At 35.1% G+C, this 27,500-nt stretch overlaps 1 protein-coding gene across 1 annotated transcript; it reads left to right on the forward strand.

Annotated features, from left to right (window-relative positions):
• Positions 1 to 321: 321 nt before the first annotated feature.
• LOC129001409 (tripartite motif-containing protein 45-like) lies at positions 322 to 26,797 on the forward strand. Its single transcript, XM_054428665.1, has 14 exons — positions 322 to 507; positions 1,475 to 1,602; positions 4,699 to 4,874; positions 5,324 to 5,476; positions 6,750 to 6,887; positions 7,485 to 7,721; positions 8,196 to 8,297; positions 8,520 to 8,642; positions 9,612 to 9,807; positions 13,057 to 13,186; positions 14,644 to 14,758; positions 19,854 to 19,977; positions 24,618 to 24,620; positions 25,104 to 26,797. The coding sequence occupies exons 1-14, from the start codon at positions 380 to 382 to the stop codon at positions 25,223 to 25,225; spliced, it is 1,875 nt and encodes a 624-aa protein (XP_054284640.1). The 5' UTR covers positions 322 to 379; the 3' UTR covers positions 25,226 to 26,797.
• Positions 26,798 to 27,500: the final 703 nt, after the last annotated feature.

Genomic DNA, 27,500 nt, shown 5'->3' on the forward strand with positions numbered 1-27,500 from the left:
CTCCAGACCATATGAGAGTAACTAAGACTATGTTATTTTGAACATTCTGCTTTTTTAGACAACAATTATCAAAGCGTGTAAATATAACACTGCTTTCAAATCTGTATTCTAGGGTATCATCTACAGGCTACTGTCCAACTTTCACCCACACAGTAATAAGCCACACAGCTATATTTATAGCGCCAAAACTTGTTGAATCCAAAGTGTAAATCTGTCTTAACTGAAAATCAATGCTTAGGTGAAGTGGGGGGTGGGAAGTGAAGCCTCAAAAGTGAGCTTAGCTTTCCAACTGTAAGTTGAACTTAGGGGGCAAACAACGCTGATCTCTGACCTGGCCCGACTACTGCACACATTCGTCTTCTTCTTAACCCACATCGGCATGGACCAGATGGCGTACATCTTTGGGAGTTTCTCCCGACGGAGACAGTCGTCGGAATCTAAAGGTGCCCCAAAACGAAGGTCTGTGGATGTCTCTCCTCAGCCATTCTCTTCGCTGCGGAGAACCAAGTAAGTTCTAAATTTGTTAAGTTAAGATGTTGTCAAAAACTGTTTAGCTGGTGTTTAAATCAAAATTCAAAGATTTTAATCTACATTTTGCAAACATTTTAAAAATAGAAAATGTTTACACAAATTTGCTAAATTTCCTGGTGAGTCAACCTTAAGAGCTGGACTCAAACTAGAAAACCCACAAAAACCTACCCTTTTTGTAAATGTTTTTGACACTATTCATCTTTACGTGACACTATTATCATCACCACTACTTTTGAGTCGCTAATGCCACCGCCACCTTTACTCCATTCCACATTTGCCTTGTAGTTCAGGTCTTATGCAAGATCGGAAACCTCATGTTTTTGTCATGCAGACGAACCGGCGAACTGAACATAACTACCTATTTGTAAACAGTAAACTAGTTTGATTGTTTTCTGTTAACAAATTTACCTTTTAACCTTTTATGCTTATAAAAGTATATCTCATAAAAGTCACTTTGCTACGAAAGTGACCTACACTTTTTGGTGCATTTTAAAACCTGAATATGCAAATGTATGATCATAGAATGCTGGAGTGAGATAATCTGTGTAGCTTTGTTACTGCCTATGATCAGCTGTCTTATTGACCAAGATCATTTATTGAAAGCCCAATGATCAGGACAGCTGGTCAGTTTCAAAATAAAAACAACTACTGACAATTAATTATTTCTCAGTGAAGCTAGCAAACCTTCTGATTCCTACAGTAGAACCTCTATAACAAAGATTCTCATGGGGATTGTGAACTAAGACTTGTTATTGTGGTTGACTTCTTATCGATGGTTGCAATTGATTGATTATTGGAGTAAAATAAGATGGGATTTTAAAATGAGACTTCAAGGGTGACTCGTTATTCAGGTTCTTGCTACTGAGGTTCTCTTGTATACAAGTTCTGTCAGGACTACCCATAGCTATGCTATTTCAATCTCTCACTTGCAGTTGTTTATCAGGGTTCAGATATCTGCTGAAGACCATCGCATGTTCAACTGCAAGGTTTGTGATCGTCAGCTGGTTGAACCTAGAGTACTTCCCTGTCTGCACACATTCTGTACGAGATGTCTTCTCCCCATCACTCAGAGTGAGTACAAAAGGTCAAAGTTTCAAGATAAAATACCCCCACTGCAGCAAACCTGCAGACTAAGTGAATTTCCATTTGACACTAGCCCACTATATGATTGCTGCCTCGTAGAACTATGTGCTTTTTCAATAAAGAAGTAGCGAGAGCTGCCCATATAGATGGGGTGTCTACTTCAGTTTCCATAAGTCAATGGTATAAGCCCTCTGGAGTCTTTAACTGTTTGTCATGTTGGTTACAAAATAACAAAGAAAATGTGGACAAAATAATCATTGGGCTCATATTTAATAAGTTAAAATACAACAGTAAAAATGTTGACAGATTATAAAGGGTTTAGAAATAAATTATGATAGGAATGAATGAATGAGTAGATTGTAGATTCCCTCTTATCCGGAAGTCTTTAACTGATCTTTAACTGGACATCACTTTAACCAGACTACATAGGTACTTAGAAATTACAATAACTATTAAAGCCCGATAATTTTTATCAGCAGATTGGTTTAACCAGACTGGGCCGGCAATAATAAATGGGTGGTACTAAAACAACTTTTCTCTAAAAAAATATTCGAGTCCAGTGATCACGTGTCTATAAATATAATGCTCTCCCAAATTTAAATTTGGGTAAGAACTCATAAAATCCACTTTTTGTGACTGGAAAGACCATGAAGCCACGTGCATCGAAATAAATATAAACACATCATCTCTTCCTTTACACTATCGTGCGTAAAAGTCAGCAAGGTTTTACGCGACGTTGGCTTAACTGGAAAACTCACTATCCGGTTTGGCCTGCTGCGTCCCTAGGAGACATATCTAAAGATCTAGGATACAGCGGGAGTCTACTGTATAATATTAGTACAAAAATCACTGGGAGCGAGGAATATTTTTAGAGAATACACTAGGTACTGAAGTTGAGCTAGACTCCAAGGTACTTGAGATCAATAACACATATGTATACCTACAAAAATAATAAAAGTCCATTGGTAATTAATTTGATTGTACTCAATGCCAAAAACAGTTTATCAAAATGCTATCACTGACTTATGTTATGTACTAATAAAACTAAATTGCACCACTTAACTTCATTCAATCTTTATAGCAACTTAGCAGACGCACAGGCACAGCCTATGTCTGCTAATTCCAGGACTAATTAGATAGGAACAACCTTTGACACATGTATATAGTTAATTATAGTTATAGTTAATTAGTTTAGTTTTGCATAAAACCCTTTTTTTCTTTTGTACATTTGGTTGTGTAATTTTATATATGTGGTGGAATAAATTCATAATTCATTCATTCATTCATTCAATTCATTCATTCATTCATTCATTCAATCACTCTCTTCACTGAAACAAAACCCCTGAATGTTCCACGAAATGTATGATCACAAACTTTATTTTCACGATTGCAGTAAATAATACGATTGTTTGATGATCTCTGTTATCAGAGAAAACCATATAAGCAAATCCCTTTGCAAGATTGAAGTGTATATTTAAACAGTTGCACAATGGTCGGTTCGCTATCTGTAGAAGCCCTTCAACAGAGAGGTACCACATCAGCTTAACTCAATTGTCAGCCGTTTCCACTCGGCAAATCAATACCACTGTCATATTTCTGAAATATTATCTAAGAGAGGGTATAGGTTTCACAAACACATTTAGTCAATCCAGTTTACACTAGACTTGCGAAAATTATGTAATGTCTCGGTGGGTCTTGTTTTTATATAAAACTTTTTGCAGAAGAGGTTTAATAAAATAATAAAGGTTAATAAAAATCCTCTAAAGTAATGTAAAATACGTAATGGTGTTACTATTGATTACAATTTTAATCAAGGTAATCAATGGGGTTACCCTATATTTATGTCAATAACCTTAGGAAAAGTTTTACGAAAAATAATATTTGGTTTAATTCAACCAAACAAATGGCAGTGTTACTATTGACCATATACACATATGTGTATAGATGTCTCAAAATGGTGTTACCAAGCATCCAGAAAGCAAAAACAGAGTAAATATACACATTTTAGCTATTATTTTTGTTGCTATGGAGCCCACTGAACAATTTACTTACAAAAAAAAGCTTCACCTCAAAAGTCTTTGGTAGGGGGAGCGAGCTGGTCTAGTTGTTAGACCGTGGGACTTTGGTCCAAGAGGTCCCGTGTTCAAATCCCGCCAAATCCACCAATGGATTTTATCTAAGTGATAATGCCGCAACCCCTAGGTCTAACAGGCGAAGTTGTGAAAAACAATCCCAGGCTCAGGACAAAAAAAGCCTACAAAAGCTCAAAGCTCTGAGGAATTTTAATTTATATTTATATAGCTTTCCCCAGACCTGCTTTGGGTGGGTTCCCACTCACAGCAATCAGATGAATAAAGAACATGCATCCAAAGAGACATATATTTAATTTTATGGTTAACGATATGGGAGGGGACAAGAGATTCTAATTATTAATATTAAAATATTAATAATTAGAATACAGCACTTCCGACATAACTTCCGATAGATTTTGTCCTTCTCCAGAAAAACGTGTCTGGGAAAAAGACATTAAATATTTACCAAAATTGGACGTGTAATAAAAGTCACGGATTCATATAAATTAAAAAAATCAATGTAAATACATTTAAATAACGTTCTGTATTATTTTAAAGAATTTATAGTTTTTGTGTATTTAATTAAAATTCCAATACTACAACACTGATACAATCTTTTATTTCTACATACCTATATAAAATTATTAAAATTTTAATATAAAAAAAACTTTATTGCATGATTCTGCGAATTTTTTTACTGCTTTATGTTGTACCATTGTTGTACTTAAACAAAATTCTATATTTGTATTTGATGACGGATTGGGAGAAGTAGCCCTAGCTTCCGTTGAGTTTTAGTTTATTAATTATGGTACCTAATTTTCTAAAAATCAAGTTCAGCCTAAATATATTTTATAATAATTTAGTAAAAACATATTTGAATATGTTTTACACTCAAAAATAGATCTTGCTTGCTCCTATAAGACTGATATTTTCCGAAGAGCTGCCGGGTTAACCGAGAAAGTTTTTACACTAAAAAGAGCCAATTTAACTATGAAATTTTATGTTCCCGTAGCTTCTCAGAGCCAAACCAAGATCCAGGCAGAGACCAAAGGAGGAGGAAGTGGAAGGTTAGGGGGAGGAAGTCTCAACGGTTCCGGATCTGGTTCGGGGTCCGGTTCCGGAGCATCTGGATACGAAAGTGAACCGAGCAGCTGGTCTGGAACTGACCCTAGTGATCAGAATGGCCAGGTAGGTGATATACGAGTATATACTGTATTTTAAGAAGTATAAGAGTTAATCTAGACTTTGATTGACCATCGATTGAAGTCATTTTGTGTTTGTTGACATGTGTAGCAGAAATTTGAAACTATTTTTGCTACAAATTTAACATAAACAAAGAGAGATTTACAAGGATCCAGATATAGTGTGTGAGTTAAAACGTAGAAGGATAAGATTGACTGTAAATATTTTCATTTTGTGAAAAGGGATGGCAGTAATCTCAAATTAGTAACAAAATAAAAAATCACTAAAGGAGAACTGAAAGTAAGGGTTGCAAAAATGGTTGAGCTAAAGCTAGGGTTTTCCTATTTGCAAACCTAAAACCACTTGCACCCCTGAATTTTTAACTTTCTTACCAGTTAAAGGGTATAATGTTTTAAGTAAATTCTATGAGTGCTAATAAATTAAAAAAATTTCAGCTTCAGGTGGTCATTTGTCCTCTGTGCAAATCAGAAAACAAACTGCCGAATGGAGGAATTTCCGGCCTTCCAATAAATTACGTTTTACAAAACCGAATCCTGCAATCGATGCAACAAGCTCCTACGTGTGACATATGCATTACTGAGGCTCCTGTAAGTAACTCTTGCTACTGGTATTTATTACTGTACTCTAAAAATGTTTAAATAAACCATCCAAATATGATTAGACTAATCCTCTGATAAGGGAATCATTGTTTATGATATACTAAAAGTAGTAATTACCTAGTTAAAATAGTAACATTTTATTTGTATACTAGCTGACCCGGCGAACTTCGTATCGCCTAAGTTATAGGTTTCCCCTAAGACAGACCGATGGAAAGAAAGTACCGTTACGTTTAATTTTCAAGATGATCTCGTTCGCATCGCTCAATCACGTCCTGGTTGAAGTTCGTTCGCTACGCTCACTCACCTTTGGGTTGGAGCTCGTTCGCTACGCTCACTCACCTTTAGGTTGGAGCTCGTTCGCTGCGCTCACTTGCCTTCAGGTTAGCTCGTTCGCTACGCTAACTCGCCTCCAGGTTGAAGTTCGTTCGCTACGCTCACTCACCTTTTGGTTGCAAATTAGCTGTTGTCATAAATAATGTAAAAGAAATAATAGTGCTGCACCCTGTTGGTAATCCTTGTAACTTTAATGCTATTGAACATCATAGAACAGAACCAACTTGTTTAATTGAAACAGCTGTTAAGATTCATTAATTCCATTTCTCATAAGGTTAACATGGGAAACTCCAGAGCCACTGGGGCGGAGCCCTTTTAAGAATTTCGAAACGGGAAATAGTTTACGTCCGATTCGCATACCTACAGAATTTACACACCAATTTTCATAACGATCGGTGAAGTCATTCCGGAGGAGTTTGCAGACAAACACTGTGACACGAGAATTTTATATTTGTATATATTGTTATATATGTTGTTTTTGTTTTGTATATAGGGATTGTTTTGTTGATTGAACAAAGGAATCAAATACATAATTTTTTTTATTTCACTATTAGAAGAGTTACAAAATTGAGCACAATCTTATAGTCATCTCTTCAACAAATTATGTAAAGCCATTTCAGGTGTATGATTCTATTTTTAACATTTTTTGTTGCGGTTCGTACCATACTAAATTTTCTGGTATTCAAATAGATATATTCCGAGTTACTGTGCTTAACAGATTTTTGACACAAAATCGTCAAATGTGGTATGTACACAGGTAAATTAAGCATTTTTCATTCAAACAAACCAGAGGCTGTTGTGTAAAATAATAAACCCAGCTTTGTGGAACAATTTACTATTGGTGAAATTTAAACAGCAATGATCACTACTAGTATGGTACTGTATAATGAAAGTTTTTACGTAGAGTCTGACTTTCGACTGTTTGCAGGCGTCCAACAGATGCCAGGATTGCCAGGTTAATCTGTGCAGTTTTTGTTGTGAAGCACATCTCCGTGAGAGAGTCAGTGCCCATCATGAGATTACCTCTCTCAAAGATGTTGCGGATGCTGCGTTATTCCGCAGACAGGTATCCGTAATTTATGTTTCTGTCAGTTAAATTATTAGTCAAGAATATACATTCAATGGTACACTTAAACTTAAGTGTGTCTAGTGGTGTCTAGTACCAGTCACTGGTGTCTAGAACCAAATTCTATTTTGTTGTACCCTCTCCTTTCCCTCCTGGCCATCAGGTACTACTGCTCACGTGGTAGGAAGACCCTGTGTACTACAACAAATACAAATATGCCATCTTTCTAGTTTAACACTAGTACATTTCCGCCCCAACATACCACAGCTAAAAGCGCATGGTAATGGTAGTCCCATAAGCTTGTTTCCTCTTTATCGTACTTCTCTGTTGTTGTACGTACTGTTATACTATGTTAACTTAGAATTACATAGTAAAACAACTGTAAATTCAATTGATCTCAATATTTAACCAACTTGTTGGGATTTATCAAACTCACTTATAAAAATGTCTTGCTTATGTATATGGCTCACGACTCTTTCTTTGAGTCACCATCTGTTTTACATTTTTACTTTCACAACCATATTGGGTGAACACTTAGTAAAACCCGTTCATAATTAATTAAACCTTTATTATTAAAGAATATATTCTGTCATGCAGGTTATGTGCGATGCACATCCTAACAGAGAACTACGTCTGTTCTGCGGACGCTGCGGTGTGGTGGTGTGTCGAGACTGCTGCGTATTGCTGCACAGAGGCCACCCTTGTGATACAGCTGCACGGGCTGCACGACTGTACGCAGCCACTCTACGCGATGCACTTGACAAAACCAGGCCGATCGCAAAAGAAGCAAATCTCAGCCTTAATCGTCTACAACACCTTGAACTGAGAATTAAGGTAACTCATTCAAATTTGGCCAATGTCAGTTAAGAGTAGGAGTAGGACTAGACTACTTTGTTTTTTGGTTCTCTGGTATTTTGAGGTTACATATACAATTTGTATGGGTCATGAGATACTTGGATATATATTTTTTTATAGTAATTTTGTCAAACATGCTTGTAGGACGATTTTTCCAAAGCATAGGGTTTATTAGGATATAAATAAAATGTTAAATATAGAACTCATTCAAGGTTGATATGCTTAGAGGATTCAATTTAACCTCCATAAATTTCTACAATGATTTTTTACATCACAAGTAGGATTAAGAATTAAACTGCCATAACAATTACTTAAACATGACTTGAGTTTCCAAATAACACTAAGATTCAGAAAGCTATACCTAAGCTTGGATAATAAATTAAAACAGTAAAATATACTCTTAAATGTTAACTAGCCGAGTGCTTATTATACAATATTTTTATACATTTTTAGAACCACTGCGCTGAAGTGGAGTCAGAAGTAGACAGATACGCCGAATCATACAAAGCTGCGGTTGAGGAACATCGAGCAACTCTTCGGAAAGAAGTTAACCAGGTTGTTCATATATATATTAATAATTTAGGGGGTGATGATCATTTAAACTATTCTTCCTTAGTTTTATATCTTACTCTTATAGCAAAGTATTTGACCCACCAGCCACCACTGATTTAATGAATACCTAGGTTGGCTGCTACAGGGAAAAGAAGTGTTCCTTGAATTTTTTTGTCACAATACTACAAATTTTAATATTGCTTGACAAACATATTCTGTTTCTAGGTTCGTAACAATAAGCTGACTACACTTCATTCTCATCACGACGAGCTTCACACACGTTCAGAACACACAAGCCATGCCGTCACTTTTGGACAGGAACTGCTTGCAGAAGCTTCGGATGTAGAGGTAATAAACTCTACATGCTTGTATCATTGGCTGTACAAACCTTAGAAATTGATATTTTACACCCAGCAAAGCCCATATGAATAGGTAACTTAAATAGGTATGTACCGCTAGGTGTATATTGATTAAATGAATACCCAGATGAACATAACTATTTTTCCCATCTTCATATTTTTCTATTGGACAGATTTTATTAACTTATGGGAATTTCATAAACCAGCATACACCCAATGTTTTAAAGCAGGAGGAACCTATTACTTGTTAAACTAATTTAAAATTAGAAAAACTAATTTAATTTATTTTTGGGTATGAACCAATGGTGGATCTACCCACAACTGTAGTTGTTCCCCCCCCCCCTCGGTTTTGTTATAAGTACTTCTGGAAATGAATGTTTCTGTCAATAATCTACTATTACGCTTGAAAGGTGTGATACCGTATCCAGTTATACCCAACAAAAAATATGGATTTTTGTAAAGTAAAGCAAGGTTGTTTTGATAAAAACACTGTGTAGTTGGTTTTCATCAAGATTGATTTAATTTATTCAATCCCCCAAAAATATTTATTCCTACTACAGTTTTATGTAGATTAACACTTTGAAATTTCTGCAGAAAATAAAATAATTTATTTTTAATACTATCTGAAACCGTGTTTACATCGGAGTTTACAACATATGTTTAGGACAAAAGTTTACAACAATCCAATTTACAAACACCAGTTTAAGTTTAATATAATTCAACATTTTGAAAAGATGTGCTTTAAACAGTGATTATGTTTTCCAGTAGAATCTAGAAACACATAGGCTACTTTACATTCTAAACCAGGTGTATATCAAAGTTTTAAACATTTTTTTGTAACTTAAGTTTAAAAAAAAGATCCTTAAAACAAATTAATCAAACATAATTAATTTAACTAAACCATCTGTTTTCTTTCCAAGTGTGAACAATTAACCTATTCGTCTGTATTGTTTTGCAGCTTTTGACTCTGGTCACCCCGCTTCTACAGAGGTTGGAATGGTGTAGTGCTGGTGAAGTGATTGCCGCCATCAAAGTGTCCGACTGTCTACAATTCCTTCCCGAGGAAAGAGCCGGCCTCATCAACGGACACCCGATCTTCGGAGTGATCACAACGCAAGCCGTCTCCCCAGCACATTGCGAGTTGCAGACCGAAGGTACATTGTCTTTTTTAGTCTATTGTTGTTTATTGGGATGAGTCGATTCTCAATGCTCCGACGATTAATATACATTCGTATCGGTTTCAAGAACTGATCATGAAAAGTCCATGCTAATTTCGACACCCAAATGTCATCAATTGTGAGATTGAAAAATTGCGCTTTTGCCACGATCACAAATGTCAACGACGAGTCTCCTGTGATCGTGAGAGTCAATGATGATATCAGACTGGCACACCTCTCGTAATAAAATTTCCTTTTGATAATTCTTTGCAAGATCTTTTTTACTATTGAAATGGTATTTATCTGATCTGTTTAGAGGGACTTACATGTGAATCGGTTAGTAAGAATTTCCCATTGCTGCTTTAATAAACATTAATTAGAAAACAGCACATCACTCCAAAATTACTTAGTGTAAGGGCATAAAGACAGGGTTTGGTGTAGTATAATCTTTGACTATTCGACTATTGATACAAATAGACATTCCATCTTCACTTTGAAGTTGTCACCGGTTTTTAAATAAAAATCGTCGTAGTTGATGTGAGCCACCGACAGATTGAGCTGATGTTACTGATGCCTGTCGAATACATGATTTTTTTACGAAGTCAAACTGATGGAATAGTTTGACCTCAAATAAGAACCTCAAATAAGAAAAGATATTGCAGCAAAGAAAAGAACTCAAATAAAAAAGCTGAATACTTTGTTGAACGAGAAACATGTCCATGACATTGAAAAAATAAATCATAACTTCTTCCCTAGAACTATTAATTTAACAAATATAACATTTGATCCAGACGAGACTGCTCTTTTGAACAAGGGCTTAAAATACAATTTCATTAGAAAGGGTCCAAAAGGTTTATTCTCTGAAGTAATTGATGCTGAATCAGCAATCCAAACTATAACTGACTCCAACAACCAAAATATTGCACGCGTAATGGTAAACAACAAACTAAAACTCATTTTGAAGAAGCCTAAGAAATATGGTTCACAAGCTCATGAAGTTAGGGCACTCAAAAGTATCAAAGAAAAAATAGATAACAACAATCTGCATATCACAAAAGCTGACAAAGGGAACACATTAGTAATCATGCATATTTCAGAGTATAACAAAAAAGTCACTGAATTTATAAATAAAAACAACATAGAACGATTAACAAAAGACCCAACATCATCTTTTGCAGCTGAGATCAACAAATCCATATCAAAATGTACAAGCTATTTATCTGACAATGAAATTAGATACTTGAAACCAATTAACCCTCAGGCCCAAATCTTAAAAGGACTTCCTAAACTTCACAAGGATGGAGTACCGATACGTCCTTTAGTAAACTACATGCCTGCACCTGCTTATAGTTTAGCCAAAAAACTCGAACGCACGATTAAAAAAGAATTGAAGTTAGAAAATAGTCGAAGTCTAAAAAATAGCTTAGAACTAATAGATAATATCAAGAACGTAAGTTTTAACCCTAGACAGACCCTGGCCTCATTAGACATTTCAAACCTTTACACAAACATCCCAGTAAACGAAACTTTGGATATTTTGCAAGATAACCTAGAAAAACATTCTAAATTGGACAGTGTAAAACGTGAAGAATTAATGGTATTACTGAGAATAGTATTGAAACAAAATTATTTCTGTTTTAACAACGAATATTTTATACAACACGAAGGCTTAGCTATGGGCTCACCCCTGTCCTGCATTCTTGCGGAAATTTTCCTAAACAGGTTTGAAAACAAACATTTATGGTCTGACAACAACCGACACAGAAATAAAATAGTATTTTATTACAGGTATGTTGATGACATAGTACTATTATATGACGGTAATCCTAGACAAGTACAGGTATTTAATAATTTCATGAATAGCCTCCACCCAAATATGAAATTTACTGCAGAAATTGAAATGAACAATTCACTCAATTTTTTGGAAATTAACTCTCATCAAAACCAACAACAACTTCTCATTCAAGATTTATAGAAAACCTACAGCAACTGATACAACCATTCACGCATCCTCACATCATCCTATGTCCCATAAACTAGCCGCTTATAACAGTTTTGTAAACAGGTTATTATCTGTACCACTCTGCCCTGAAGACTTCACAGCTGAGAAAAACATATTAAAGCATATCGCAGTATCCAACGGCTACAACCCTAACATCATAGATAAATTAATAAACAAACAGACCAAAAGATCCAAAAACCCAATTTCAAAAAGCACAGGCAATATAACAGGTTATGTACCAACTGAATTTGGCAGTAATTTTCCCTTAACACTAAAAAATGAACTACAAAAACATGGTAAGGTAGTTGCGTTTAGAACATCGAACAAGCTTGGTAATATTTTGAACAAAAAGAAAGAAACAGTTGATGTAAATAAAAAATGCGGTGTATACAAAATAACTTGTGACGACTGCGAGAAGATCTACATAGGCCAGACAGGACGATCATTCGAAAAGCGGTTTAAAGAACATTTGCCTAAAGCCACCATTGTACAAAAATCTAACTTTGCAGCACATCTGACCAATAGCAACCACAACTATACAAATATTAATAGTAATTTAAAACCATTACACATTTGCAGAAAAGGACATAGATTAACTGCATTGGAAAATTATGAGATTTATAAAGCTACACGGAACCAGCCTCAAAATTTGTCGAATGACAAATGTGTTTTCCAGTCAAATGCATTGTTCGAATCCCTCATAAAACTAAAGAGCTCACAACTGGATGATACAGGTGGCAGAGGACAAAGTCCAAGTTGATAAACCAGGAAGCGGCGCACCATCAGTCGAGTCTCGGCATGCGATCAGATCTGTACTGTGTTGTGACGACCGTTTACCATAAATTAGTTAGTAGGCCTACTTAAATGTATTTTTGTCCGTTATTGTTTCGTTTGTGTGTGTCGGAAAGACTATGACGTGACCCTTATGGTTTAAAAAAGTTTTTGTAGATTTGACAATGACGCATTGACGTCGAAACATACGTAATCCTAGATTTGGACTACATGGATCACTTGGCGATTAAGGTAATGTAACCTCATATATATTATGATGGAATAGCTTAGAGTAAAAAAGGTTGGAGACACCTGGTCAATGGTATACCAATCCATTTTTTTCAGGTCAGTATTGAGAATCAATATATTTTTGTATCGACACATTACTAGTTGTTCAGTAAATATTTTTATATCAACATATATATCTTACTTTTCAAAATCAAGGTTACAATAAAGTATTTATGCCATTACAGGATTACTCAACTGCAGAATACACAAGAAAGCCGAGTTTACGTTGAGTACTTTCGACTGTGAGAAACAACCGATCTGTCACGGAGGAACTCGAGTTGCAGCTGAGTTGAGATACAGAGATGCTGCGCAGAGGTAAATGGCATTGTGTAGAAAATCTCTTTACTAAGATACGTCAAATTTTAGCTTGAGTCTCGCAACTCTCAAATAACTCAATTTATCACAAGACAACAATACACTCTGCGTGTCTTTTACAATAAACAAATAGAATAAATATTGACCAACAGCAGTGCTGCAGTTAGCATATGTTCTGGCGTCCACCGCTAGAAGTGTAGTTACGGTGCACACAGCTGCAGTGTCTGCTAGTAGCATACGGCTCCTCGCCTGCAGCGGTGTGCTCCGTAGCTACACGGCACTCCTAGCGGCACATCGTGGAATCTTCCTTTGACAATCCATATTTATTCAACTTGTCTATGCTTTTACTAAATGAGAATGCAGAGTGATTTTAGTATCGAGTGGAGTGAACTGTGAGCACCTATTACACACTGATCTTCGAAATGTTAAACTACCTAGTTACACCTAGCAAACGTGATGATTTTGTTGAATAACCTAAGAGAAAAGCTTAAAGGATTTGAGAAATGATTCTTCTATGTGGTGCAAAAAAAGACATGAAACTCGTGTCAAACGGGGCTAAGAGTTTCAAATAGAGAGAGAATTCTGTTTGTTGTATCTTGAGTCCATAATTTTCAAAAGGTAGAAAAGTAATAGTGGTACTCACACATACTATGTACAATTGAAATTATATATCCTCCCATTTTATAATAGCCGATGTGACAAAAATAGATTCCCAAGTTCACAATCTGTTATATAGTGAATTGGGTATGATGAAAAGCTGGTGTTGGAGTTAGAGGTCAGTATTTGACATCAGAAAATCATCAGGACATTGTCATCTTTTCTTTTTTATCTTAGCCAGCTATAAGTATTACAAAGTGTAATGCCACCTTGACCGAACCGTAGTGTATTAATGTTCAACGATGTATTGAAAAAAAAGGTAATCATTTACTCTACGAGATTTTCTAAACATTAAAAAATAATATTAACCTAATTTGTTTGCTATTACAATACTATAGATCTAATCACAAACTAGAAATAAAACACATACATAGTTTCATAAAAACATATTAGCATTATAACTTGGTACTCATTTTCTTCTTCTAGAATATATGCATGACCAGTCATACTCATCCACTTTTTATCACATAAGACTGAGTTTAACCAGCTTAATTGCTCCATTTTATAATATATCAGTCAAAACTATACACATGGACTAAGTTATGTTTGGTAGCTTCTGGGGTGTAACAGTTGTAATTTTATGTTCAATAACCCTTGAATCAAGATTCATTTTTTTACATTACTCCTGACAACATTACAACGATTATAGTTTGACAATCAGGTGGAAGACTCAGTTTTAAGCTACAAAAATATGTTTTATCTGTGGATTGTTGACCTAGTTTATCGTATTGATAACACACACAATAAACGCACCCATCGGCAAAACCTGCTCCTTAACTAAACTTGTGTGTGTTCTGCAGGAGAGTAGCAGTGCATGTGACAGACAGAGGGGATGGAAGTTACACGGTAGAGTTCACTCCAGATGCTTCGGGCAACATGAGTCTCAATGTGACAATTCAGGGCAAACATATTCAGGTGAACAGCTGATAAATTTGTTGGTGATTAAAAAAAGATTAAGCATGAAGATACATTTTCCTGCAAAAATACAGCATTATACAAAAAGGAATGGTCAAAATTTAACAGGTGGATTCTGTTTGATATATTGAACTGTAATGCCTACTATTGAAGAGAGTGTTTTAAGTTTGTTTAATATGATACGTTTAGTCTTTGACTTGATTAACTAACTGTGACAGACTTGATTAACTAACTGTGACAGACTTGATTAACTAACTGTGACAGACTTGATTGTAAAATAGCAACCACAAAACAATAAAAGGTCTGTAGTGAGTCAAAGTTTCATTGTGGACGTAGCCTCCGGATTGCCAAATAATATTACAGGGTTGGTACTGATTTTGGAAAATGAAATTCCCTGACTTTTCCAGGTTTTCCAGACTGATATTATACTTTTTCCAGGTATACCGTAAGACGATATCGAATAGTCAGAATCAAGAATTATTAGAAAAAATTTAAGCCTAAATAGTTTACTCATAAAACCAATAAGAAAAGAATTAGCCCAGGCAAAATACGACAAATTACCCTTAAACCTGGGCAAAATTGCTTCACAAGCGATTGAAGTGGTATTCAACACAGAAAATATTGCTTTATAACATATCCAAAATCCTCCAAAATCTGATCATAGGAAATTACTAAAAAATAAAATTTAAAATGGCGGCAAAATTTCAAATTTTTGTGATATTTGTTTTAAGACTTTTGGCGGTATGGGACAACGGAAAGCACATATACATAAATAAAACATCAGATTGGATGTTGAAATATCAAATAAATACAAGAATAGACTTTTTTTAAACGACAAGGACATATTTGTATGTACATTTTAGTTTCCATCGTTACTAAAAAAGAACTAAATTTAATAAGTTTTCTTGGACAAACTATTTATTTGAACTATTATCCTTTTGTTTCAATGTTCTTACATTCATTGATCTGGCACTACCCTCAAGAAGCAGAAAAAGACATTTCGTTATGTTTACACCCACAGTTGCGCAATGGAAAAAAAATGTAACAATAATTATTCTAGGGTTGGCGGTATATCAGATACTGTTCGGTAGTACGAGTTTTCCACCAAGAAGGACATTATTTTCAGACGTTTGAACAAATATGTGAAAAAATAACTATTATAGGAAACAGTAAACATGAATACTATAGTATGAAACAGTAAACATATCAAAACAGGCAATGCAAAAAGACTATGAGACAAAAAGTCGTACCCCCATACATTTCTTATGGACGTTTCGTAATTTGAAAATTTTTTAAGATAACTTTTCTTATATCTCCAGTTGTAAAAAAGTTATATATCCTCTGTAATAAAAGGGTTTACATTTGAGCTATTGATCATTAAAATCGGATGATTTAGAAACGAGCTACAAACCCTATTACAATATTAAATTTAACTTTTTAGATATAAGTTTTTATTAAAAGATGTATGTCTCGGGTTGTTAATATGCCACCAAGTTCATTCTGGTCTCAAATTACTCAGTGAATCTTTGGCTTTAATTTTATTAACCATTTAATAAAATCTGATGAATTTTAACTGGGTCATGAATCTTTATTTTAACAGTAATTATTTGTTATTCAAAATTTGTCTTTAGTTTTAGACATATATCCCCAATTCAAAATAACTCCCAAAAATCTTTACAGTCTTAAATAAATAGTAACATTATTGACTTTTGTTTTAGCTATGGATTACTTATTGGGAGTTATTAGAATTGGGGATAAATGCCCTAAACTAAAGACAAATTTTGTAAAAGAAATAATTTACTGTTACATAAAGATTCATGACTCATTTTAAATTTGTCAGATTTTATTAAGTGATACATAAAATTAAAGCCAAACATCCACTGAGTAATTTGAGACGAGAAAGAACTTGGTGATATATTAGCAACCCGAGATATACATCTTTTAATAAAAACTTATTTCTAAAAATTTAAATTTAATATTGTGTTAGGGTTTGCAGCTCGTCTATAACACGCCCGATTTTAATGATCAATAGCTCAAATGAAAACACTTTTATTACTGAATATTTTAAGGTTAGAACAAACTGCAAGCGTTAGTAAAAACTGGAGATATAAGAACAATTATCTAAAAAAAAATTTCAAACTACGTAACGTCCATAAGAAATAGATGAGGGAGAATTTTTGTTTGAACATGATCTTCAAAACGAAAAAAAAATATTTAAAAACGGATTTTAGCATTGAAATCATCATGAAAATCTAATTTATAATGATGTGTCACAACACTACCATTACGTTTAAAAATTATATTTATATCCAATATGGCAGATCCAAGATGGCGGCCAAAATGCGTTCCCTATCAAAATAAAGGACTAACCACCCAATAAATATCGGTGGTAATCTCAAGTAAATATCTCAAAAATATGCATAAAAATGCATGTGATATATCGTCATTTGAGGGGGTTTCCTGTAGACCGACTTTTGGCAACTTTTAGTACGTGTCACTCTGCACACCCAACACTATACCAAGTAAAACCATACAATGTTTTCTTGCATTGTTTCAAGGCCATATCCCATATTTATCAACTATTGGTGTTTTAAAATAAATAGCTCTTAAGAAAAATAGCCGCCATTTTAAAATTTATTTTTAGACACTTTCCCATGGTCGGATTTTGGATGTGTTGTAAAGTAACATTTGTTGAGTCGAACGCCACTTCAATGGCTTATGAAGCAATTTTGCCCAGGTCAAATCATAATTTTACTAGACTAAATTAAACATCTGGAATCTGGAAAAGTAAGAGTACCAACTAACTTACCCTCACACTTTATGTTCTACATGGCCTTGACTTGACACTGGCAGATAGACGATACGGTGCTTCTGATACTGATATATATCGATATTTTGCTTACGATATCATCGGTTTATATCGAAAGAAACATGTGATATTGGAAAAATAACTACCATGCTTGTACCGGAGACAAAAAGTAGTACCAAACTAAACTATTAAATGTTTCAACTAACAGGATAGGCCTAAATATTTTTTTATAAACTCCTACAAGTGCAGTTTTTTTTTAGTTTATTAAAGGTTGAATCAGTATTGGTATAAATTCAATGAGGAATTGTATTCAGTATCGTATTGAAATTGAAACGATGAATGTAGGCCTATCCTTCCGCGCATCACGGTACTAACTAGCTCGGTGCGTTCAATTAAAGCCAGTAATCAGAGGGTGATGATAGAATGTCTGTCGATGTTCGATGTTTTTTATATCGATGGTAGGTTCACGATGTTTTTATTACATCGATGTTTTCGTCAAACTTTGATGTTTTTGACCAAGTATTGAGAGACATAGATGCAAAATGTAGCATATCTGTAAAAAATGTAGTCTTTCAAGAGAAATTCCAGATTTTTTCAAAAATTCCCTGACTTTTCCCTGACTTTTCCAGACCAACAAAATTCCCTGACTTTTCCAGGTTTTCCAGGTTTTCCCTGACCGTACCAACCCTGTATTAAAAAGGTTTAAATACCTGCTATCAAGCAATCCATTTAATTGCAGTTGCAACTAGTTTTGACTCCTATGTGCAGTCATCATCAGGCGGTACAGGGACTTCTTCTTTCTTCATATGAAGAGCGTCATAAGCAGTCTGTTGTCGTAACTGATCAGTAAATGTTTCGTGTCCGTAACGTGTTTTGTGTCGTGTGTAAATGTTTATTTATTTTTACGTGTTAAATATGACGCTCTTCATATGAAGAAAGAAGAAGTCCTTGTACCGCCTGATGATGACTCCACATAGGAGTCGAAACTAGTTGCAACTGCAATTAAATTGATTGCTTGATAGCAGGTATTTAAACCTTTTTAATAGTGAGTCAAAGTTTGCTTAACTAAAGCCGTTGGCTGATCAACAAAAAACAAAAGATTCTTCTCGCCCCAAAATGCATATATGTTAATGTTAAGGGAGGTTGAACTGTGACTACGCATCCAGTTACCATAGTAAAAGATCATGATACTGATATTTTGACTGAAAAATCATAATTTTCTCAGGTAAACTAGCTAAAGTATCCCTCCTCAAAATAATTCCTAACCAGCCACCTAACTTTCTTTTTAAATATAAGAAAACTACTTGGTTTGAAAACTGGCTCTCTTTTCCAATTCTCTTAACCCTCTGAGTGTCCCTTGTTTTGGCCTTAATGTCTGCCTATTTTTTGCTCATTTGCAAGGTTTTATTAAAACGGATCTGAGAAGCTTGAAAACAATGTTAATTATACTGTTCTATCCTACCATTTTGTTTGGAAAATCATGGGCTTCAATATTATACATAAAACATAAGGAACATTTGTTTCAAAAAAAATTTTTAGGTAAAAAAAATATATTTTGGAAAATGTAAAAAAAAAAAAATAATAAATTCGCGCTCAATGAAATTGTATAAATTATAGGCCTATAAATATTTGAAAATAGCCAATTTGTTCTAAATTTTATGAGGATTACAAAATAATAATATAAGGAAGTAGATTTGCAAATAAATAAGTTATGGGCAAAAAACAGATTTCAGTACATAGCGTTTAGCTAAGAATGCATAGCCTAACCATAGCTAGGAATCTGGCTGATAATTTACATCAATATCACTACCTACTTCTTCAGGATCATCAACCAGCCCTTCAAAATCACTTAAATCTTCTTATAATGCACCACGTATATCACTACTTTTGATTTTTAACACTAAAACAATGATAAACGTAATAAAACACATCAGTCATCGGTGCGAGGTTAACCAAGCTGTTTACAAATACGCACGTCAGCTGTCTGCTACAATATTTTCGGAACTAAAATGAAAAGCGCTTAGAGACAGACCTCCGGAGAAAGCTCTGAATCTGCCAAATAAAACGATACCTAACTCGATCCAGTTCAATCCGATTTTGTCAGTCATAGAGCCTTCGCCGTTAACAGTGTTTGTGAGTCGATGCATCGACACAAAACACTACACAAAGTGTGTTATGTGTCGAAGCATCGACAAATAACACTCGGAGGGTTAATTGGTCTCAGTGAGTGTGATTGGTCCATTTTTAATTTAAATCTATTGCACACTAAGATAATGTTTCTTGCAGGGAAGTCCGTTCAATGTGTCCGTGTCTACACTTCGTCCACACCCCGGAGTGTACCACTGTTGTACGTTTTGTTCAAGCAACGGAAGCAAGGAGGCACAGTGTGGCTGCGGAGGGAAGATGCCGGGTAAGTCCAACATCGATTGACAAATCATTCCCTTATAATAGAATAATTTAGAATGGCGAACAGGATGCATAGCTGAATCCCATTCCCAGAACCATCACTTTTGTTGTGTTGTGTAAAATATTTTCGTCACATTTGATTTAATCAAAATTCCTCCAAGTCTGGTGGAGGAAGTGTGTTGTTATTCATATGTGTTTATTAACATATGGTGTTAGAATATTATTTGTTTAGTTTTTGTTGGTAAACATTCTGGATCTGGATTTTATTGTAAAAACTACCTAATAAAGTATTTGTCTTATTGAACTATATTTTAATTTAACTTGCGATAACACTACATGGTGGCAGCGGGTTTTTTTTATTGTTTTAGCAATACAGTACATAAAGATGAAAGGTTTTAGTGTTCCTTCCCCAGAACATTTTGATTTTAAAGGAGAAAACTGGTCTAAATGGAAAACCCGTTTCTTGCGCTTTCATGCGGTATCTGGGCTCACCAATGAAGAAGAACCATATCAGGTAAACACCTTACTATATATGATGGGTGAAAAGGCCGAAAGCATATTTGAATCATTTAATTTGACATCTGAGGAAAGTAAAAGTTTCAAGACTGTTTTAACAAAATTTGATACATATTTTGCTCCTTCTAAGAATGTAATCTATGAGAGGTACATGTTTCATACTAGGGTTCAACATGAGGAAGAGCGTGTTGAAAGTTTGATTCATGATCTTCATGAGATGGCTTCTAGATGCGATTTTCCTGCTTCTTATAAAGATGAGGCTATACGAGATCAACTTGTTGTAGCGATTAGAGACAAAAGTTTATCTGAAAAACTACAAATGAATGCAGATCTAACACTTAATTCTGCTGTCTCAAATGTTAAGCAAGCCGAATCGGTTAAAATGCAACAATCATTAATGAGGTCCATGTCTTCTGAACATGCACTAACTGCAGATAAAGTCACTTCAAGGACTTGGGGCACTAAATTTGCTGAGAAACCTCCAGTTGATTCCAATTCGTCCAGTAACAAATACTACAATCAATGCCAGTGGTGTGGTAACGCTCAACATGAACGACCAAAATGTCCTGCTCGGAATATTTTCTGTCGAAACTGTAACAGGAAGGGCCATTTTGCTAAATGTTGCCAGTTCAAAAATGTCAAGGAAATAAATTCAAATCCTCTTCAAGATAAAGTTATTAAGAATGACAAATTTGTGGGGTCTATTAATCCTCAAAAGAATCCTAAAGCAAAATGGTCAGCTGAAGTTAAACTAAATGGAGTATGTATTCAAGCTAAGATAGACACTGGAGCTGACGTTTGTGTTTTGCCCCAATCACTTTATAAGTTGAAATTTTTTATGTACCCACTAAATTCAAGTAACAAAGTTTTAATTGGGCCTAACGGATCTGTCCTTAATATCTTAGGCGTATTCGAGGGTACAATCCAGTACAAGAATCAATATTGTAAGTCTCAGTTTTATGTAATATCTGGTGCTGATAGAACCCTTTTGAGCAACGAAGTTAGTGAAAAATTGGGTCTAGTTAAAAGGATGTTTCGAGTCAACTCAACTGGTTCATTTGATCCCTTTACATCATACCCTGAACTTTTCAGCGGTCTTGGTGATACAAAAGCTCATTATAATATAAAATTAAAGCCAAACGCTGAACCGTACTCTCTCAAAGTTCCAAGGCAGGTTCTCAATATGTGTTCCCCTACCCTATAAAGATGCTGTAAAAAAAGAACTGGATGCAATGTTGGATAAAGGTGTTATCGTGAGAGTAGACATTCCGACTGACTGGTGTTCACCTCTTGTCATTGTCCCTAAAAAGGACAATTCAATAAGACTCTGCGTGGATTTTACTAAACTTAATGAGAGTGTTAAACGAGAACTATATCCTGTGCCTTCTGTAGACTACACTCTGGGACAATTAGATGGTGCTAAGGTGTTCTCGAAACTAGATGCTAACTCGGGTTATTGGCAAATACCCATAACAGAAGAAGCTTCATATTTGACTACTTTCATCACACCTTTTGGAAGGTTCAGATTTTTACGACTTCCTTTCGGGATTTCCACTGGTTCAGAAGTATTCCAGCGTCAAATGTCTGAATCACTTGAAGGGCTTGAAGGTGTTGTTTGCCATTTCGATGACATAACTATATACGGGAAAGATATGGAAGAACACGACAAAAATTTGCATAGTGTTTTGTGTAGGCTCCAGGAAAAGGGCTGGACACTTAATAGATCAAAATGTGTGTTCCGGCATGAAAGCATCAGTTTACTAGGTCATCTTGTAACTAAAAATGGTATTAAGCCAGATCCCTCTCGTGTTGAGACTATCCAAAAACTCAAGACGCCAACTAATGTTAAAGAACTAAGGAGAATTCTAGGTGTTGTCAATTACGTAGCCAAGTTTATTCATAATTTGTCGACCATAGTTCATCCACTACATGCTTTACTGCAAAGAAATACAGAATTTGTTTGGGGGCCTGATCAAGACGAAGCTTTGGAAAAGATTAAACTGTCATTGATGTCCGAACCGTGTCTCGCTTTATACAGCATTTCTAAAGAAACCTTCCTCTCAGCGGATTCCTCGTCATACGGTATTGGAGTTGCACTACTTCAGCTTCAAGAAGATGGAACTAAACGTCCTGTGGCCTATGCTTCGAGAAGTTTGACATCAGCCGAACGTAATTGGGCTAAAATAGAAAAAGAAGCTCTAGCGATTGCATGGGGGTGTGAACGATTTGAACACCTCATTTTAGGGCTGCATTTGCATATTGAGACAGACCATAAGCCCTTGCTCTCCATATTCAAGATAAAGGACTTGGACAATATTACTCCCAGGCTTCAGAGAATACGACTCCGACTGATGAGATATACATATGATATTACCTACACGCCCGGTAAACAGTTGATTTTGGCTGATGCACTGTCTCGAGACACAGAGAACTCTGAAGAGGAATGGGAACTTACAGAGGAAATCCTTGCTTATATACAAAATATTGACACTACCCTACCATCTGTTTCGGATGAAAAGTTGCGAGAAATAAATCAAGAAACTATGAAAGATGAAACTCTAAAGCATGTGTCACAGTATTGTGTGAAAGGTTGGCCAGAAAAATCTAAGATTCCAGAGGATGTATTGCCCTACTGGTATCATAGAGAAGATATAAGTGAGCAAAATGGTATACTTCTCTTTGGAAGTCGTATTATAATACCAAATTCTCTAAGAGCTAATGTACTAAGAAGTATTCATGAAGGACATCAAGGCATAACAAAGTGTAGATCTTTTGCAAAATTGACTGTGTGGTGGCCTCGTCTTTCTCAACAAATCAAAGAACTAATAGAAAATTGCAAGATATGTGCAGAAAATCGCGCTACGAGAGCAGAGCCGCTGATACCAACCCCTTATCCGGACAGACCTTGGCAAATAGTGGGTGCCGATTTGCTGAAGTGCAAAGGTCACTGGTATCTCTTAATCTCAGACTATTATTCTAGGTTTATGGAAATTGCTAGACTAAATGACTTAAAAATGGGCACTATAGTAACATATACAAAGTCCATCTTCGCACGTCATGGTGTACCTGAGACAGTGAGAGCAGACTGTGGTTCTCAATTTGACTGCTGTCAATTCAAACAACTTGGTCGTGATTATGGATTTAAATTGATTACATCAAGCCCAAAATTTCCACAAAGCAACGGCTTCATCGAAGCGCAAGTAAAAAACTTTAAGTACCACTTAGAAAAAAGTGATGATCCCTACAAAATGCTACTTATGTTAAGAGCAACCCCTCTAGAGAATGGGAAAAGTCCAGCGGAATTACTTTTCGGGAGAAGGATCCGCACTTATGTTCCAATAATGTCTGATCAACTAAGACCCTATCTGGTAGACGCTGAAAAGTTAAGGGAAAAGGAAGAAGCAAGAATTGATCGTCAAAAGATTTATTTTGACAAAAGACATGGAGTCAAAGAATTGCCTACTCTACCTGATGGAGCTCAAGTCCATATAAAGGACAGGAATCAAGAAGGAACTATATTAAACAAACATCCGGCACCTCGATCCTATATAATTCAAACGCAAGATGGTTGTTTGCGGAGGAACAGAAGATCACTGCAAAGATTTAGCTCTACTATGCCTTCAGACCACTCTCAACCAGCACTGCAGACCAGTCCTTCAGAACACCTCAGAAGATCAGAACCTTTCGATCATCCTGCAAGGAAATCGCAGACAAAACCTTTAGCGAATCTAAGAAGATCAACAAGACAATTCAAACCTACCCGGAGGTTCGATCTTTAAAGGGGAGATGTGTTGTTATTCATATGTGTTTATTAACATATGGTGTTAGAATATTATTTGTTTAGTTTTTGTTGGTAAACATTCTGGATCTGGATTTTATTGTAAAAACTACCTAATAAAGTATTTGTCTTATTGAACTATATTTTAATTTAACTTGCGATAACACTACAGGAAGTTTTCTGACACTCTAGTAATATTGTCCCTTATGTCTAATTATCACCACCAATACCACTGTAATAACAAAATTCCACTAATCTTGAATGAATAGTAATTCATCAAGCTTATTTAACTACTATAGTTCGGCCGCTTAGAAAACGACCTGCGCGCTAATGCTAAACCAATGCTGGAGGAGGTCTTTTTCTAAGCGGCCGACCTATAACATGATTATAACTTTTATTTAACCTCAACTGCACGTCACCATGGACTTGTACACTTTAACTTGTCTGTGCAGTAACCTTAAGACAGTGAAGTAGAATTACAGCATAAGTCACATGACCTAGTCAGTGTTGAGTGCAAAGAGCATCAGAGTAAATTATAGGCCTGTGATTTTCTCGAATTGCTATCAGTGTAAATATTTCAGATGCAAATGTGGCCTATTTATTCTGCATGTCTTAATATCACAATTCTTTGCAACAAATACACAAGACTAAATTTACCTTGCTCTTACTTGCCTATTAACCAGTTTATTACTCCATTGTTTTAATTAAATGCACCATTGGGCATTTAACATTCTTTGTAAATGAAAAGTACAAACCCTTTTTATTCATTTTCATACTTAAATATGTTTTTTGTCAGTTACACAACATTTTTGTACAAGTAGATAATGATTCTACAGGTTACCGGGGTTGTGGTCACGGCCATGCTGGCCACCCTGGCCGCAGACACTGGTCTTGCTGCGGAAACCTACTGCATAACTCTGAGTGCAGCCGCGCGCCTGACTACCAATACACCCTGTGATAATGCAGCTACACTGCACTCAAAGGATTCATTTGTATATATTAGAAGTTATAAAGGGTGCACCAATAAGGGTTGAACCATTGACTTGGGGAAACGGGAATACATATCCCATCTAGATTTTTTAAACAGAATATAATTGAATAAGACGTACATAGTGTGCTGTCAAAGTTTGCTTATTCTTAATGTGACTAATTGTACTATAACTTTCTTGATAACATAAAAGATGATAAGTTTACATTTCCTGATAAGTTGTCCTTTTATGTTTGTTGAAAAAGTGTGTATTCGACAGAACTCAATAATTTACACCAGCAAACTTGAACTATGATCATTTTCGTTCTAGAAATGACAACAACTTTAACATGTGAATCGTGTTTCTGTCAACTGTCAAAGGTATTTTAAAAGCGTTCTAGTTTTAATTTGTTTCTTTTTAATTATTCAGTTAACTTTGTTAAGGTTTTGACTTTTGAGTCTAAAATTTTGTCTACTTATAAACTTTCAAAATTACAAAACTTTAGCAAACTGTCAAGAATGAAAATATGTCAAAAACCAACACACTACCATTGAGTATACACGTATAAGAGGGTTAATAGTTATGTTAATAGTTGTTACCGATTTTGGCGAGGTAGTTCGGGCCGCTGACGCCTGTGCCGTGGTGGTCGGTTGGTAGTGCGCCTCTAAAAACCTTTTAAACATTTATTATTAAAAACGTATTATAAAACAATGAAACTACGACCAAACTAACAAATTTCATCAACAAAATTGACATTTCACAACCTACAGTGAAAGGAATATTAAAAAACAACCAAACTACCTTACCAACATGCCGGAGGTGGAGTAGTACGGGCCACTGACGCTACTCTGAACGTTGTTCATGTATAACCTCCATTGAGTATCTACTCTAGTACACTCAACAACACTACTTATTTCCTTGTGGGCCTATAAGCAATGTAAAAAAATGAAGCAAATCGTAACACTGATTTTTTTAGATAAAGAAACTTTTACGCTGCCACCTATTCCACACAAGTTTTCCTTTCAATTAGGTTGGTTATATAAAGTTTGCATATTTGTCGGAAAACAATAATCGATAGCAGGGCACTATGTAGGTGGCTAAATTTAACTACACTACTATAACGACTTCTACTTAATAGTCAAGGGTTTAACAAAATAATTCACCTGTCGAAAATTAAATAATTTTGGTAAAAAATTGTGTAAATAGTATCCAAACAATTTTCTAAAATAAATTATAATGGTTTGCTCTTGGTTGTTACTTAGCAGTTTGTTGAGTAAGTTGTTCAGTAAAACTTAGCGTAGTGTTGCAAAATATGAAACTGTATGATAAGCAGATTTTAGATATATCAGACTAACTAAACTGTAAATAAGTTTAAAAAATATTTTTTAGTATGAAAGGTCATCATGTACTTCAATAGTACAGCATGGGTAATATTTAAAATTATTTATTGTACAAATTATATTAGCTATGTCACTACCCTTTCAAGATCCTGATGTGTCACACCACAACATCTTTGTGGGATTAGCTAAGCTATATTTTAATACAAAAAGTGTGAAATTTAAATAAAGATGCGTTTTATGAATCACTGCCATGTTTTTATTATATTTTAAAATCTTTCAATCTGTATTGATTTTCATTACATTAAACTTACAGTTAGTTATGAACAGTGGTGTAGTTATGAACAGGAACTTGTAAGAACTCTTTTTGAAAAAGAAACCCTTTTCCCACTCTGCTTTTTCCAAAATTTCACAAATCAATAAGCAACTCATGTGTTTTTGAGACTAATGTGAGCCATCTTGCACAGGAACGTTTTTGGCCATACCACTGGTTACAAACAACTAATGAAAATGCTTTAAAAAAACTTGTGTATACTGGACCCCTAAGTGTCAAGAATTACTAACAAAAGGGGTGTAACAAATTTAAGCCCAAATAAGTAATTCAGAAAATAGGTTTCATCTACTGAGCATGGATGAATGAAAAAGTTAGAATTAGAATGTAAAAAGGGTAACAATTTAATAACATCTAGAGTTTGATTAATAAACTAACCACATGGATACACCACAAGGAGGTACCCGATTAGTTCAATCATAGACTAAGCATTAAGCAACACAAGTAGACCTCTCATCCAATTGTTAATTTTGAAGCTTGTTTTTCGTGTCTAGTTCATGTACGTCGACACTGGTCGCTAGTGTAGACTAAATTGTGTTTCTTTTATTTTAGGGGTAATTTCATGATTTGTGCTTTATTACTATTAGGTTATATAAC

The sequence above is a fragment of the Macrosteles quadrilineatus genome, unplaced genomic scaffold (genome assembly GCF_028750875.1).
Source record: "Macrosteles quadrilineatus isolate MER2022 unplaced genomic scaffold, UCM_ALF_1.0 Scaffold_8__2_contigs__length_117827958, whole genome shotgun sequence".
Classification (NCBI taxonomy): Eukaryota; Metazoa; Arthropoda; class Insecta; order Hemiptera; family Cicadellidae; genus Macrosteles; species Macrosteles quadrilineatus.